Source organism: Mycteria americana (assembly GCF_035582795.1).
Source record: "Mycteria americana isolate JAX WOST 10 ecotype Jacksonville Zoo and Gardens chromosome Z unlocalized genomic scaffold, USCA_MyAme_1.0 Scaffold_18, whole genome shotgun sequence".
In the NCBI taxonomy this organism is placed as follows: Eukaryota; Metazoa; Chordata; class Aves; order Ciconiiformes; family Ciconiidae; genus Mycteria; species Mycteria americana.
The window spans coordinates 5,865,869-5,881,895 of record NW_027445436.1 but is presented as its reverse complement, the minus strand read 5'-3'; the positions used below and the strand labels follow the sequence as shown (position 1 = coordinate 5,881,895).

The window sequence follows — 16,027 nt, the reverse complement described above, 5'->3', positions numbered from 1 at the left end:
ACTGAAGTCTAGATAGACAACATCCACAGCCTTTCCCTCATCCACTAGGCGGGTCACCTTGTCATAGAAGGAGATCAGGTTGGTCAAGCAGGACCTGCCTTTCCTGAACCCATGCTGGCTGGGCTTGATCCCTTGGTTATTCTCTACATGCCGTGTGATAGCACTCAGGATGATCTGCTCCATCAGCTTCCCCGGCACCGAGGTCAGGCTGACAGGCCTGTAGTTCCCCAGGTCCTCCTTCCGGCCCTTCTTGAAGATGGGTGTCATATTCGCTAATCTCCAGTCAGCAGGGACTTCCCCAGTTAGCCAGGACTGCTGGTAAATGATGGAAAGGGGCTTGGTGAACACATCTGCCAGTTCCCTCAGTACTCTCGGGTGGATCTCATCAGGCCCCATAGACTTGTGAGTGTCTAAGTGGTGCAGCAGGTCACTCACCATTTCCCCCTGGATTATGGGGGCTCCATTCTGGTCCCCGTCCCTATCTTCCAACTCCCGGGGCTGGGTACCCAGAGAACTGTCGGCCCTGCTAATAAAGACTGAGGCAAAGAAGGCATTAAGTACCTCAGCCTTTTCCTCATCCTTGGTCACTGTGTTTCCTCCCCCATCTACTAGGGGCTGGAGATTCTCCTTACCTCTCCTTTGGCTGCTAATGTATTTGAAGAAGTGTTTTTTGTTGTCTTTTATAGCAGCAGCCAGACTGAGCTCTAACTCAGCTTTGGCCCTTCTAGTTTTCTCCCTGCACAACCTTGCTACACCTTTGTAGTCCTCCTGAGTTGCCTGCCCCTTCTTCCAGAGGTCGTAGACTCTCCTCTTTCTCCTGAGTTCGAGCCAGAGCTCTCTAGTCAGCCAGGCCGGTCTTCTTCCCTGCCGGCTCGTCTTTCGACACCTGGGGACAGCCTGCTCTTGTGCCTTTAGGACTTCCTCCTTGAAGAATGTCCAGCCTTCCTGGACCCCTTTGCCCATAAGGGCTGCCTCCCAGGGGACTCTCTCGACCAGTCTCCTAAACAGGCCGAAGTCCGCCCTCCAGAAGTCTAAGGTGGCAGTTTTGCTGACCCCCCTCGCCGCTTCTCCACGTATCAAAAACTCTATCATTTCATGATCGCTCTGCCCAAGACAGCCTCCAACCATCACATCGCTCACAAGTCCTTCTCTGTTGGTGAACAAGAGGTCCAGCGGGGCACCTTCCCTCGTTGGCTCACTCACCAGCTGCGTCAGGAAGTTATCTGCCACACGCTCCAGGAACCTCCTGGACTGTTTCCTCTCTGCTGTATTGTATTTCCAGCAGACATCCGGCAGGTTGAAGTCCCCCACAAGAACAAGGGCTAGCGATCGTGAGGCTTCACCCAGCTGCTTATAGAATAGTTCATCTGTCTCCTCATCCTGGTTGGGTGGTCTGTAACAGACTCCCACCACAATATCTGCCTTGTTGGCCTTCCCCCTGTTTCTTACCCATAAACACTCCACCCTATCATCACCATCATCGAGCTCTAAACTATCCAGACACTCCCTGACATATAGGGCTACCCCACCACCTCTCCTGCCTCGCCTATCCCTCCTGAAGAGTTTATAGCCATCCATCGCCGCACTGCAGTTGTGCGAGTCATCCCACCACGTTTCCGTGATGGCCACCATATCACAGTTTTCCTGATGTACAATGGCTTCCAACTCCTCCTGCTTGTTACCCATGCTGCGTGCATTGGTGTAGAGGCACTTCAGCTGGGCTGTCATCCGTGTCTCCTTCACAGAAGAACACCCCTTGCGTGCTTTGAGGCGTTTCACTGGTGTTTCCCTCTTGCCTCCCGTTGCCTCAGTATCCCCTGGCTCAACTCCGCTTGACTTCGGCTGTGCCCAAGCGTACCCCGCACATCTCGAGGACTCAGGCCGAGTGTCCTCGCTGGCAGCCGCTCCCTCTAACCATGGCACGTCGCCCCTCAGCTTCTCTCGGGCAAGCCTGATATTATCCCCCTCCCTCTTCGAGTCTAGTTTAAAGCTCTGTCAATGAGCCCTGCAAGTTCCTGAGCGAAGATTCTCTTTCCCCTTTGAGAAAGATGAATCCCATCAGATGCCAGCAAACCCGCTGCGGCGTAGGCCATCCCGTTGTCAAAAAAAACAAATCCGTGGCGATGACACCAGCCATGGAGCCATGCATTAATAGATTGGGCATCTCTGTTCCTTCTTGCGTCTCTGCCCACCACTGGAAGGAGAGAGGAGAAAATAACCTGTGCTCCTGAGTTTCTTACTAGCCGTCCCAAGGCCCTCAAGTCTCTTTTGATCACCCTAGGACTTTGTGTTGCAGCCTCATCGCCCCCCACATGGAAGAGCAGTAGGGGGTAATAGTCCGAGGGCCGTACCAAACTAGGGAGTACCCTCGTGACATCCTTCACGCGGGCCCCAGGGAGGCAACAGACTTCCCTAAGAGGAGGGTCCGTCCGGCATATCGGACCCTCGGTTCCCTTCAGAAAGGAGTCACCCACAACTATAACCCTTCTTTTCTTCCTCATGGAGGTGGTGGTAAGACGAGAGGTACGTTCTTCTGACCTGGGCGACACCTCCGGTGTAGATAGACTGTCGTCCCCATCCTCCACTGACTGGCCTTCCACCTCCAGGGCCTCATACCTGTTGTGTAGAGGCATCTGGGGGGGCGAGGCGGGCAGGGAGGGCCTTCGCCTGCCGCCACGAGCGCGGACTCTCCTCCATTCACTCTCCTCCTCTGAGCTGCTGCCTTCAGCCCGGCGGGGGGGGGACAGAGGATCCCCTTGATCGTGGGTTCTTACTGGCGGCTGCTGCTGCTCTTGTTCCCGTCTCAGGGGGGGCAGAGCCTGGCACCACCAGTCGATCTCTTTTTCAGCCTCCCTGATACTCCTTAACCTTTCCACCTCCTCCCGTAGCTCTGCCACCATGCAAAGCAAGTCATCCACCTGGTCGCACCTCACGCAGCTGTCCGCACGGCTGCCATGTGTGAACAGGGAGATGCCCAGGCACTCCCTGCAGCCCGAGACCTGGGTGGCGGCATGTTTTCCCAGCAGCTCCGTCTGGGTAGCCACATCCACTCTGGCGAGCGCAGAGGGCATTGCTTTCTGACGAGTAAGGACCATAGCTGAGTTCCTTCTGGAAGGATGGGGACTACCGAATGAACTCACTTCTCACAGATCCTCTTGAGCTAGTAGGTGCCTTCGCCTTCCCCACACGTCCTGCCTGTGCGAACGGCCGCGCAAACTGCCGCGCCACGCCCTTCTGACGCGCCACGCCCTGTTTGCCCGTCCTGTTCGCCGCGCTCCTGGTCGCTCGCGCTCCCTGGGAGATGCTCTTGTACGGGAAGGGGATTTCCGCCGTCACTCTTGTCCCCGCCCACGCTGAGTCAGAGCCGGGTCCTCGTCAGGAGCTCCCGCCTTCCTGCTCAGGGGCCGGGGGGGTGGCTGCGCCCTCCCTTTTCTTTTTCCTCCCTTCCCTGCGCGGTTTTGCCGCGGTTTCGCCGATCCAGCAGCGGTCCCCCGACGCGGTCCTCTGTCACAGAGCTGCTCGCCTCGGAGGCTTCGCTGAAATATACTGTACACAGATTCAGTATATTTACAATATACTGTAACACAGTATATTGTAATATATTTACAATATACTGTAATATATTTACAATATACTGTAATATATTTTCATTATATATTATAATTATATTATAATATATTATAATATATAATATATAATATAATATATACATTATAATATAATATAATTATATATATTATAATATATATAATATATATAATTATATTTAGTAATATATTTACAATATACTGTAACACAGATTCAGTAAATGTTTTAAGGTTTTTATGTGGGAACCAAACTAAAGTTTGTAGCTTTGATTTACCTGTCCTGTTATGAAATTTAAAATGCCATGTACTTTCAAAATAGTTGCTGTATTTGGAGAGAGGAACTGAGCATTATGGAGCCTGATCATGTTAAAAATGGGCACCATAGCTCTTCAACATTTATGTTTTCAGCTGAATCCTAGAGTTTTGGTTTATTTTGCCAATGAATGTTTTTGATTTTATGAAATAACTTTTTGTCAAAAAGACGGATCTTCACCAGAACCACTTCTTAGGGAAGTCTGCTGCCTCCCTGGGGCCCGGGTTAAAGATGTTACGAGAAAGCTTCCTACCCTGGTACAGCCCTTGGATTATTATCCATTATTGCTTTTTCATGTAGGCAGCGATGAAGTTGCAATAAAAGTCCAAGGGCGATCAAAAGAGACTTCAGGGCCTTGAAGACGACTGGTTAAGGGATCAGGAGCACAAGTAGTGTTCTCCTCTATCCTTCCAGTTGCAGGGAATGTTGTTGGAAGAAACAGGAAGGCCCAGCTGATCAATACCTGGCTCCGTGACTGGTGTCACCGGCAGAATTTTGGGGTTTTTGATCATGGGTCGGTCTACACGACACCAGGCTTGCTGGCGACAGATGGGGTACACCTGTCTCAAAGGGGGAAAAGGATCCTTGTGCAGGAGTTAGTAGGGCTCATTGAAAGAGCTTTAAACTAGATTTGAAGGGGAAAGGGATAAAAACCAGGCTTGCTAGAGATAAGCCATGGGATGGCACGCCAGTGTTTGAGGGACAGTGTGCTAGCGAGGTCCTTCGGTCTGCTCCATGATGTGCTGAGTACACTGGAGCACATTTGAAATGTCTCTATACTAATGTGCGCAGCATGAGGAATAAACAAGAGGAGCTAGAAGCTTTGGCCCAGTCCTAGAGCTACGACATCATTGGCATAAGCGAAACCTGGTGGGATGAGTCCTGTGACTGGTGTGCCGTGATGGACAGTTATAGGCTCTTCAGGAGGGATAGGCAGGGCAGGCGAGGCAAGGGGGTGGCGCTGTATGTAAGGGAGGGGTTGGATTGTATGGCGTTTGCAGTTGGCGATGACATGGTTGAGAGCCTCTGGGTAAGGATTAAGGGGAAAACAAATAGAGCGGATGTTGTTGTGGGAGTCCACTATCGACCACCCAGCCAGGACAATGACATCGATGAATTATTCTACAAGGAATTAAGGGATATCTCTAGATCAGCTGCCCTTGTCCTTATGGGTGATTTTAACTTCCCAGACGTCAACTGGGAATATCATACAGCAGACACAAACAGGTCCAGGAAATTCCTGAAGCACGTTGAAGATAGATAACTTCTTGGTGCAGGTACTAAGGGAGCCGACTAGGAAAGGTGCCCTCCTAGATTTGTTGTTTGTAAACAGAGAGAGACTCGTGGGCAAAGTGGTGATTGGTGGCTGTCTTGGTCACAGTGACCACAAAGTAGTTGAGTTTCAAATTGCTGGCGATAGGAGAAAAACTGCCAGCAAAACTTCGACCCTGGATATGGGGAGAGCAGACTTGGGGCTGGTGAAGGAGCTAGTTAGTAAGGTCCCCTGGGAATCTGCTTTTGAAGGTATTGGGGTCCATGAATGCTGGTCACTTTTTAAGAGCCATCTCTTAAGAGTGCAGGAGCAGGCAATTCCAAAGTGTCGGAAGTCAAGCAAGCGGGGCAGAAGGCTGGCTTGGCTGAGCAGGGATCTTCTTCTAGAACTTAGGTGGAAAAGGAAAGTGTACAGACATTGGAAGCAAGGACAGGCAACATGGGAGGACTACAGAGATGCTGTTCGCCACTGTAGGGAGAAAATTCACACGGCCAAAGCTCAATTAGAGTTCAAGCTGGCCAGCACTGCGAAGGACAACAACAAGGGCTTTTTAAAATATGTTAATAGCAAAAGGAGAATCAGAGATAACATTGGTCCATTGCTTGACGGGGTCAGTCACCTCACAAATAGACAAAGCAGAGACCACACGTAGACAAAGCAGAGACATTTAATGCCACCTTCGCCTCTGTCTTCAACGCTGATGATGGGCCCTGGGACCCCCGGAGCCCTGTGTTGGAAGACCGTGACTGGGGGGATGATAAACTCCCAGCCGACTCTGAAGTTGTTTGAGACTCGCTGCTCCAGCTGGATGCACATAAGTCCATGGGGCCCAATGGGACTCATCCCAGGGTACTGAAAGAGCTGGCCGATGTTATCACGGGACCTCTCTCCATTATTTTTCAATGGCCTTGGGAGTCTGGAGAGGTCCCAGTCGACTGGAAGCTGGCAAATGTTGTCCCAATTTTCAAGAAGGGTAAGAAGGAAGACCCTGGTAATTACAGGCCTGTCAGTCTCACTTCAGTGCCTGGTAAAATTATGGAGAAGGTTATTCTGGGAGTTACTGAAAGATACTTGAGAGACAACGCAGTCACTGGTCATAGCCAACATGGGTTCACGAGGGGAAAGTCCTGCTTAACCAACTTAATTTCCTTTTATGACAAGGTCTCCCATCTAGTTGACCAAGGGAAGCCAGTAGATGTGGTTTTTTTGGATTTTAGCAAAGCTTTTGATACTGTGTCTCAGTATCCTTCTGGACAAAACGTCCAGCATACAGCTAGACAATACATTGGGTGAACAATTGGCTGGTGGGTTGAGCTCAAAGAGTTATAGTAAATGGGGTTACATCAGGCTGGCAGCCAGTTACCAGTGGGCTTCCCCAGGGCTCAATTTTAGGGCCAGTGCTCTTTTATGTTTTTATAAATGATCTGGATGCAGGAATCGAATGTACATTAAGTAAGTTTGCTGATGATACTAAACTAGGAGGAGCTGTGGACTCCCTTGAGGGTAGAGAGGCCTTACAGAGAGATCTGGATAGACTAGAGAGCTGGGCAATCACCAATTGGATGAAATTTAACAAGAGCAAGTGCCAGATTCTCCACCTGGGACAGGGCAATCCTGGTTATATGTACAAATTGGGGGAGGAGAGGCTGGAGAGCAGCCCTGTGGAAAGAAATCTGGGGGTTTGGTTTGATGGCAAGTTGAATATGAGTCAACAGTGTGCCCTGGCAGCCAAAAGGGCCAACCATGTCCTGGGGTGCATCAAGCACAGCATAGCTAGCTGGTTGAGGGAGGTGATTGTCCCACTCTACACTGCACTGGTGCAGCCCCACCTCGAGTACTGTGTGCAGTTTTGGGTGCCTCAATATAAGAAGGACATCAAACTATTAGAGTGTGTCCAGAGGAGGGCAACCAAGATGGTGACAGGTCTTGAGGGCAAGACTTATGAGGAACAGCTGAGGTCACTTGGTTTGTTCAGCTTGGAGAAGAGAAGGCTGAGGGGTGACCTCATCGCAGTCTACAACTTCCCTCAAGAGGGGCAGTGGAGGGGGAGGTGCTGATCTCCTCTCTCTGGTGACCAGTGATAGGGCACGAGGAAATGGAATGAAGCTGCGTCAGGGGAAGTTCAGGTTGGACCTTAGGAAAAGGTTCTTCACTGAGAGGGTGGTCGGTCACTGGAAGAGGCTCCCCAGGGAAGTGGTCACAGCACCAAGCCTGTCAGAGTTCAAGGAGCATCTGGATGATGCTCTTAGTCATAGGATTTAGTTTTAGGTAGTCCTGTGAGGAGCAGGGAGTTGGACTCAATGATTCTTATGGGTCCCTTCTGACTCGAGATATTCTGTGATTCTATGATTCACATCTCACTTTGTGAGTGGACAGTGGTCTACAGAAATATGGATTGTGCAGGCTTTGTTTCTAGGGATTTTTTTTTTCAGGATTTTTTCCCTTCCTTCTGCTTTGACAGTAAAGACCTCATAGTGTAGAATGCTATTACTGGGGGAGTGCTGTAGAGCAGCAGAAGGGAAATGTGTATATTTTAACTGAAAAACAAGCTGACAACTAACTGTGCTTGTGCCCCTGAAAAAACCATGAACCAAATTTTCCTGGTTGCGTGTTTGCTCACTTCCTCATTCTCAATATATGAAAGTGATAAGAAGTCCTAATTGTCTGTTTGATTAAGTCTATTTTGTGTTACTTCTGAATCAATGAACAGCAAGGCACTTTCAAATTTTTAGTTTTCATTTGAGCGTTTCACAGTTCTTTTGAGATATCAGTGCAACAGTGGCTCAGTGCAAATGGTTGCCTCACTTTGGACATTGCTTTGTATTTTTCTAATGCCTTTTTCTATTTAAATAGGAAGAAGATGAAGTTCCTGATGATGAGACTCTGAATCAGATGATTGCTCGGCGTGAAGAGGAGTTTGATCTCTTCATGGTAAGGGCATTATGATGATAAGTAGTTGCCGTGGTTTAACCCCAGTCGGCAACTAAGCACCACACATGATTGCTCCCCCTCCCGGGGGGGGGGGGGGGGGGGGGGGGGCAGGGGGAGAGAATCGGAAAAGCACAAATAAAAAAAAATTGTGGTCTGAGATAAGAACAGTTTAATAATTGAAATATAACAACAACAACAACAATAATAATAATAATGTAATGAAAAAGAAAATAACAAGAGAGAGAGAGGAACAAAACCCAAGGAAAAACAAAAAAAACAAGTGATGCAACTGCTCACCACCCGCTGACCGATGCCCAGCCAGTCCTCAAGCAGCGATCGCTGCCCCCCAGCCAAGTCCCCCCAGTTTATATACTGAGCATGATGTCATATGGTATGGAATAGCCCTTTGGTCAGTTTGGATCAACTATCTTGGCTGTGCCCCCTCCCAGCTTCTTCTGCACCTGGCAGAGCACGGGAAGCTGAAAAGTCCTTGACCAGTGTAAACATTACTTAGCAACAACTAAACCATCAGTGTGTTATCAACATTATTCTTATACTAAATCTAAAACACAGCACTATACCAGCTACTAGGAAGAAAATTAACTCTATCCCAGCCAAAACCAGGACAGTAGTATATCTTCTCTAGCCTTTTTAACACTTTTGTTTTGCTAAAGGTGTTATCCTTCTGTGATTCAAATGTTGGATTATTATTGTGGGAGGGAAAGGCTTCATTTACTCACATTGTTCATCTGGGAAAAGGAAATAATGTAAACAGAGAACAGCATCCTCACATGACAAACAAAATGCAGAAATCCCTGCTGAGTGGTACAGTGGAACACTGTCCATCCAGAGGATTCATAGGTGGTTTGATGGATTTAGACAGTGCAAAACTGATGATCACTGCTTGTCATTCTAATCCTACAGCATTTTTTTTTTATGACTCCTCGCTTCTTGTACTCACATTAGTATTAGCTAGGGCAAGTACAGGTATTTAACAAAATAGTAAGATAGGAGATTGATGGTGCTGTTTTCCTTTAGGAATTAGTTGGGTTTGCTGAGGATTATGTCAAGGGCTCAGTTAGCTGTGTCTCTGCTACTAAAACTTTTGAACAGTTCTTAAAGCACGCATAGATGACAGTGGTTCAAATGCCAGCAATCTATCTGTATTAGTACTTCCCTTGTTGTTAGCATTGATGGAATAATTATTAAAACATCAGTGTAGGTAATTGGCCTTTTGGCAAGTATCCAATGTGAGGATTGCTGGAGGACCTATCAAAATCAGTCCCTTATATTGATACAGCCACAGGAGCACACTTAAATAAATGTTGAAGGGAAACCGCTGTCCCCTATCTTTCTGCACTGGTGGGAGCAGGTTGATCTGTTCTCTAAAGTGAAGCAACACAGGTACTCTCACATATGCATAAACATGCAAGTATATCAGGAAGTATCCATGGAGTCAATTGTTAATAGGAACCCCAGATATTACATTCTCACACCATCTCATTCTATAAAACATAGTCTTTGTACAGCTATGCAAGTTACAAAACTTCAGGTGGACAGCTGGCAAAGGCCATGTTCCCTTATATGGCAGTGTATTATGTTGAAGTGCCAGTCTAGTCCTTTAGATGCTAAGTTTTATTTAAGGAGTTAAGTTTTTCTCAGACAGCATTAAAGACTTGATGCACTGGAAGAGAATGCTTGCAGGGATCTCTATCATTTTAAAATTTCCCTCAATATAATTCAGATGTAAGGAGATTGGCAGGCCAGAAATCAATAGATGATAATTTGATCCATAACTCAAAGGAATAGTTGCAGCCAAATGTCTCCTTCCTGGCCTCCATCAAAGATGCTTGCTTCTGCACACTGTGTGGAATTTCCAGCTATTGCTATATCCAATCTCACTAACTGAATGTGGAGGATAGATACACAGTGACTGATGTGAATGCTGTTGTGTCACATATCAGGGCTGAAAATGAAGTATCCGGAGTTCACTGTGCTGTATAAATAAATTTGCTGCCTGAAAGAGCATTTTAGTGCTAGATCAAGAAAGAACGAACCAAAGTATGGATTGAAACTCATTGTTTAACTGAAGACTATTTAGAGAGAAAGATACAAAGAAAAGTAGATCTAAATGGAAGAAGTGCATCATTGGCTGTGCTTATTAAATCATGATACTCATTTATCACTCCCATCCACTAATTATGCAAAGGTTCTTCTTGAAATAGGGCTAGTAAATTTCCATCTTCCATGATGTCAATCAGTTGTTCTTGCAAACTAATCGGAAGGTGTTGTATTTTTATGTTTTTTGACAAATGGGTTCAAAACCCACTGAAACTCTTCATTTGGAAGATTTCTAAACAGGTTAGGAAATTCTGCTTCCAAGTTTTTTAAGTGTACGGATATGAGAGATTTTATAGGTGACACGCATCGTTTTCAGCAACAAAGTCACATAATGATGGGAACATTTCCAAAAAGCCATTTTCAAAATGCTCTCTCTGTAGCATGAGTTTCTTTTGAAAAGCAGTTACTTTCTCACGCCTTGTTCAAATGTCACCTTCACCTTGAAGGGACACATAAAGTGTGTTTATTTTTTCAAAAATAAGTGCTAGGTAGCATACCAGTGGCAGCCACTTGTCATCACAGAAAAGGTCAGCAAATTTGGAACACTTGTCTTTTTGTGCAAGAAAAATGCGTAACTCATTTTTAAGTTTGACAACTCTTTTAAGCACTTTGCCATGAGATAACCAGCGAACCTCTGTGTGGAACAAAAGATTTCCATTGTCACTCCCCATCTCATTACAAAATATTGTAAAGATTCTGCTATTTACAGGTCTTGTTTTTATAAAATTAACCATACCGATGACGTCGCGTAGCACTTTGTGCAGTTCTGGCTCCAACATCTTTGCTGCAATAGCTTGCCTATGAATGATGCAGTGAATGAGTTCCACATGTGGTGCTATCTCTGTAACCTTATCCCGGAATCCTTTTTTTTATTCCAGTCAAAGCAGCCGCTCCATCAGTGGTTACACTTACACAGTTTTTCCACAAAGCATTGTTGTTTATTAAAGAAGTCATTTACTGTTGAGAATATATCTTCTCCAGTGCATCTTTCCTTTAGTGGCTCACAAAAAAGTAGTTCTTCGTGTATTTCGTTCTTGAAACAGAATCTAGCAAATACCATAAGCTGAGACATGTTAGAAACATCTATACTTTCATCCAACTGCATAGCAACCCTCCCACACTGCGTAATTTGTTCTAATACTTGTTTCTTCAAATCTTCAGCAATGTTTTCTATGCGTCTTCCAATGGCATTTGCTGATAAAGGCACGCATTTTAGTTTGTTGCCATATTGTTTTCTGTGTACTATTTCAGCCATTTTTACCGCGTCAGGAAGAACAAGTGTTTCCCCCAATGGTATGTGGGACTATCACATGACTTGAAATATCTGAAAAAACTGTAGAGGTTTGTCTTCATGTTCTGGATGTTTAGTTTTTAAATGTCTTGCTAATCGTGATGGCTTCATACTATCATTAGCTAATATCTCAAGGCACAATATACACTTAGGGCGAGGTTCAACATTGATGATAGTGGATGTAAATCCATATTTCAAATAGTCTTCTTGATAATTTTGAATTTCTTTGGCCAGCTTCTTATTAGATTGTCATTGTTTTTACCTTGTAATGTGGCTGACAAAGAGTACTCCTACTAGAAGTTTCAGCTCTGCCATTTTATTGTTTTTCGCTTGTGCTCGCATTACTAGCATTATCCTCAATCCGCAGTTTCTTTGCAGGAATCTTTTTAAGCCACACGTCCATTCTGTGAGGGTTAGTTTAGTTAAAACTAGATAATATAATCTGTAAATGCACTTAACTGGGCACACGTAAACTGCAATATATCGCAATATGCTGAAAGCGAACAAATGAATGAGGGTACCACTGTGAACCCCTCCATGTTGTGGAACACCCACCCGTTCTTCCCCCAGGACACCTTGCGTACAGCACCTGACACATAACCGTCTGACATACAGACCGAGTGAGTGCGCCAATGTCAATCTGTATATTAGATATTAGTAAAGGTTAATTTCTTTCTTAAAATTTTAGATAAATAAATATAAGTGGAAGTTCTAATATTTTCTTCCCGCACCCCAATGGATCATCGTGCACATCCCCTGGGGTGCGGGCACCCCACTTTGGAGACCACTGGAGTAGACAAAAACCAGATTGAGAAGTGACTGTTTCAATGTCCTATGCAAAGCTATTTCAACATTACTTAGTAGTGTGCTTCAACGAGTGTTACATTTCCTGTTAAAACTGATAAATAAAAAGGAAAACTTGAAAGTAATTTTTAATGCTATTTTTATCCTAAATAAAGATTCTCAGTCTAAAAACTACCATTAAAGTCAAATTCTAGGCCTCCCACCAAAATGGCAGCTGATGCTCTAGTTGTGCTAATTTAGTTTTTCTTCCTGAAGCCAAAACAGCAATACAGCATGTGGTGGGTGTCCTGTCCCACTCGGTGGGTTGTGAGATGGGTGAATATTTTTGATTCCCCGATGGTTTGTGTACCAACAAAGGCCGATCTCTGCTCGGCAGAGCCGCAGGGTCAGTAGAGTCACGACAATGACTCAGAGGAACAGGCTGGCCAGCATCTTTAACTGGTGAATTCATTATTAACTGGTGAATTCAACAAACGGACAAACTTAACAAACTGGCAAGCTCAACGAATGAACAGAGGCGATTTGGCAATGGAGCTATTTTCCAGGCAACCCGTCACAATTTATCCCAAACTTGCATATATTGGAAGAGTAGAGGAAGAGAGAAGCGAGAAAAGGAAAGGAGAAGAGAGGAGGAAAGAGAAAGAAAAAGTATCACCACCCTTGGATCCCACGATGACGATGACAATGACAGGCATGGCAATCCTCCAGTGATGGGCACGCGCATGGTTCCCTGGAGGGCGTGTCTTTTATACTCTAATCCCCGCCTCTAGGTACGCCCCTTGAGGACTTACTTGGTTCTTGTTCTAGAAAGTTCTCAATCTTCTGCGCAGGCGCTGGGGGAGGGGGGTGATCATGAGGGGTCTCTCGGGTGGTCGCAAGCCCCTTCCTCAGATAAACCCTGTGTGACCTCTGGCCATATATGGTAAGGTCCGTCGGAAGCCGGAACCGCGCATCCTCCGACGCGCTCCCCACGTCCTGCTCCCGCTCTCCCCCACCCCGTGCTCGCCGACCTGCTGTCGCCATGGAAATAGCGCCTCGCCTCACCACAATGTTTGAGACATTAACTCTTTCAGTCTCTCATAGTGGGTTGACTCTGGCTCCTCATGGGTCGAGATAAAGACAGTTTAATAAGCGAAGGAAAGAGGAAGAAGAAATAAAAGAAAAAAACAAAACAAGTGATACAAAGACAATCACTCACCACCTCCCACAAGTAGACCAGAGGCAGTGTGTTGTGTTGAGTTATTGGGCACCAAAGCCAACTCAGGTTGGGTCACTGCTGTACTTGCACAGTTTCTTGTGAGGCTCAGGTTGGTTCAGGTGATTGTAGTACTGCTGTAGTACTTCCTATAATCAACTCAAACCATGGGTTATTTTCCCCTAAGGTTAAATCTCCTTGAGGTACATGCCGGATTTCCCCATCCTCCCACGTTATCCACCAAGTACACCCAGGTCCTTGAACAAAAGCAATCCCACAAACAGATTTGCCTTTTCCTGATGGAGGAGCAACCCATGCTGTCTTTCCCAGCCAGTTCCCTACACACACTACGGGGACCTTATCTCCTTCTATAGCACATAAGGGTTTTGTTTGGGCAGGGCCGGGTCAGTCATCTGATCCTCTGGTGTTAACCAGCCAAGTGACTTCTGCTAAATTTGCATCTCCAGTGCTTGTATGTCCTAGTGCCCAGACTATCAATATAGTCTTTAACAGTCCATTGTATCGTTCAATCTTTCTGCAGGCTGGCGTGTGATAGGAAATGTACACCCAACTAGTGCCATGTTTCTTGGCCCAGGTGCTTATGTAGTTATTTTGGAAATGAGTCCCGTTGTCTGAGGCAGTTCTTTCTGGGGTGTCATGCCACCACAGAACTTGCTTTTCAAGGCCCAGGATGGTGTTTCGGGCAGTGGTATGTTACAGGGTAAGTTTCCAACCATCTGGTGGTCGCCTCCACCATTGTAAGCACGTGACGCTTGCCTCAGCGGGTCCGTGGCAGTGTGATATAATCGATCTGCCAGGCCTCCCCATATTGATATCCCAGCCACCATCTGCTGTACCAGAGAGGCTTTACTCACTTGGCTCGCTTGATTATGATGCATTTTCGCATTCCATGGGTAACCTGTGCAATGGCTTCAGTGGTCAAGTCCACCCCTCGATCACGAGCCCATCTGTTGGTTGCATCTCTCCCTAGATGTCCCAATGTTTCATGGGCCCACTGAGCTACGAATAGCTCACCCTTATGCTCCCAGTCCAGGTCCACCTGAGCCACTTCAGTTCTGGCAGCCTGGTCTACCTGCTCTTTGTTTGAATGTTCTTCGGTTGTGCTGCTCTTCGACATGTGAGCATCTACGTGACATACCTTTACAGCAGTATTTTCTACCCAAACAGCGATGTCTTGCTGCAGTGCAGCAGCCCAGAGGGGTTTACCTCTGCAGTTGGTCCATTGCCATTGCTGTAGCCATCCCTACAGGGCATTTGCCACCATCCATGAATCAGTACAAAGTACTGGCCACTTTTCTCATTCAGCAATCTCTAGGGCCAGCTGGATGGCTTTCACTTCGGCAAAGTGACTCGACTCGCCTTCTCCTGTCACAGTTTCTGCAACTTGTCGTGTGGGACTCCACACAGCAGCTTTCCAGTTCTGATGGTTTCCCCCAATATGACAGGCCCCATCAGTAAACAGAGCATATAGCTTCTCGTTTTCTGGTAATTTATTATACAGTGGGGCCTCTTGGGCATGAGTCACCTCCTTGGGCAATGATCCAAAATCTCTGTCTTCTGGCCAGTCCATGATCTCTTCCAGGATTCCTGGGCAGCTGGGGTTCCCCATTCAGGCCTACTGTGCGATCAGTTCAATCCACATAGCATCAGGTGCATGATGGGTAGAGGAGGCCCTTCCTTTGAACAACCAGTACAGCACAGGCAATTGTGGTGCCAAGAGGAGCTGTGCTTCTGTACCAACTATTTCTGAAGCAGCACGAACTCCTTCATATGCTGCCAATATCTCTTTTTCAGTTGGGGTGTAGCAGGCCTTGGATCCTCTATATCCCCAGCTCCAAAACCCTAGAGGTCAACTTCAAGTTTCTCCTGGTGTTTTCTGCCAGAGGCTCCAGGTGAGGCCATGCTCCCTGGCTGCAGTGTAGTACACATTTCTCACATCTGGTCCTGTCTGGACTGGCCCAAGAGCTACCTCACAAAGTATCTCCTGTTGGATCTGTTGGAAGGCATGCTGCTGCTCAGGGCCCCACTCAAAACAGTTCTTCTTTTGGATCACTCATTGAGAGGATGCACAAGCTGACTGTAACCCAGAATATGCATTCTCCAGAATCCCACAGCGCCTAGAAAAGCATGTGTTGCTTTTTTGTTAGCTGGTGGGGACATGGCTGTTATCTTATTGATCACATCCATTGGGATGCGACGGTGTCCATCTTGCCATTTTATTGGCAGACCCTGGTAATTACAGGCCTGTCAGTCTCACTTCCCACTAAAACATATGGACAGAAATATTTCCTAAAAAAATTTAAAAGGAACAAAGATGTTTGTTTTATTGATTAATCACTTGAATTCTAGTTAGGGACTGGAATTATGCTTCCATTTCAAGGTATCTTTTAATAGCTGTCGCTTGTCTTGTATCTCTCTTTGAGGATGTTCCTATGGAATTCAGACAAGCTCTTATGTTACCTGTTTAGAGCAGAGCACCTTGGGTCTCTCT

The 16,027-nt window shown here is 46.4% G+C and overlaps 1 protein-coding gene across 6 annotated transcripts in view; it reads left to right on the top strand.

Moving 5' to 3' along the window:
- LOC142402962 (SWI/SNF-related matrix-associated actin-dependent regulator of chromatin subfamily A member 2-like) overlaps nucleotides 1–16,027 on the top strand; it is a 204,103-nt gene that overhangs the window by 121,641 nt on the left and 66,435 nt on the right. For all 6 annotated transcript variants that reach the window (XM_075488964.1, XM_075488962.1, XM_075488960.1 and 3 more), the window contains one exon: nucleotides 8,027–8,104. In XM_075488964.1, coding sequence (XP_075345079.1) covers nucleotides 8,027–8,104 — 78 coding nt within the window. The remainder of the gene's footprint in view (nucleotides 1–8,026; nucleotides 8,105–16,027) is intronic.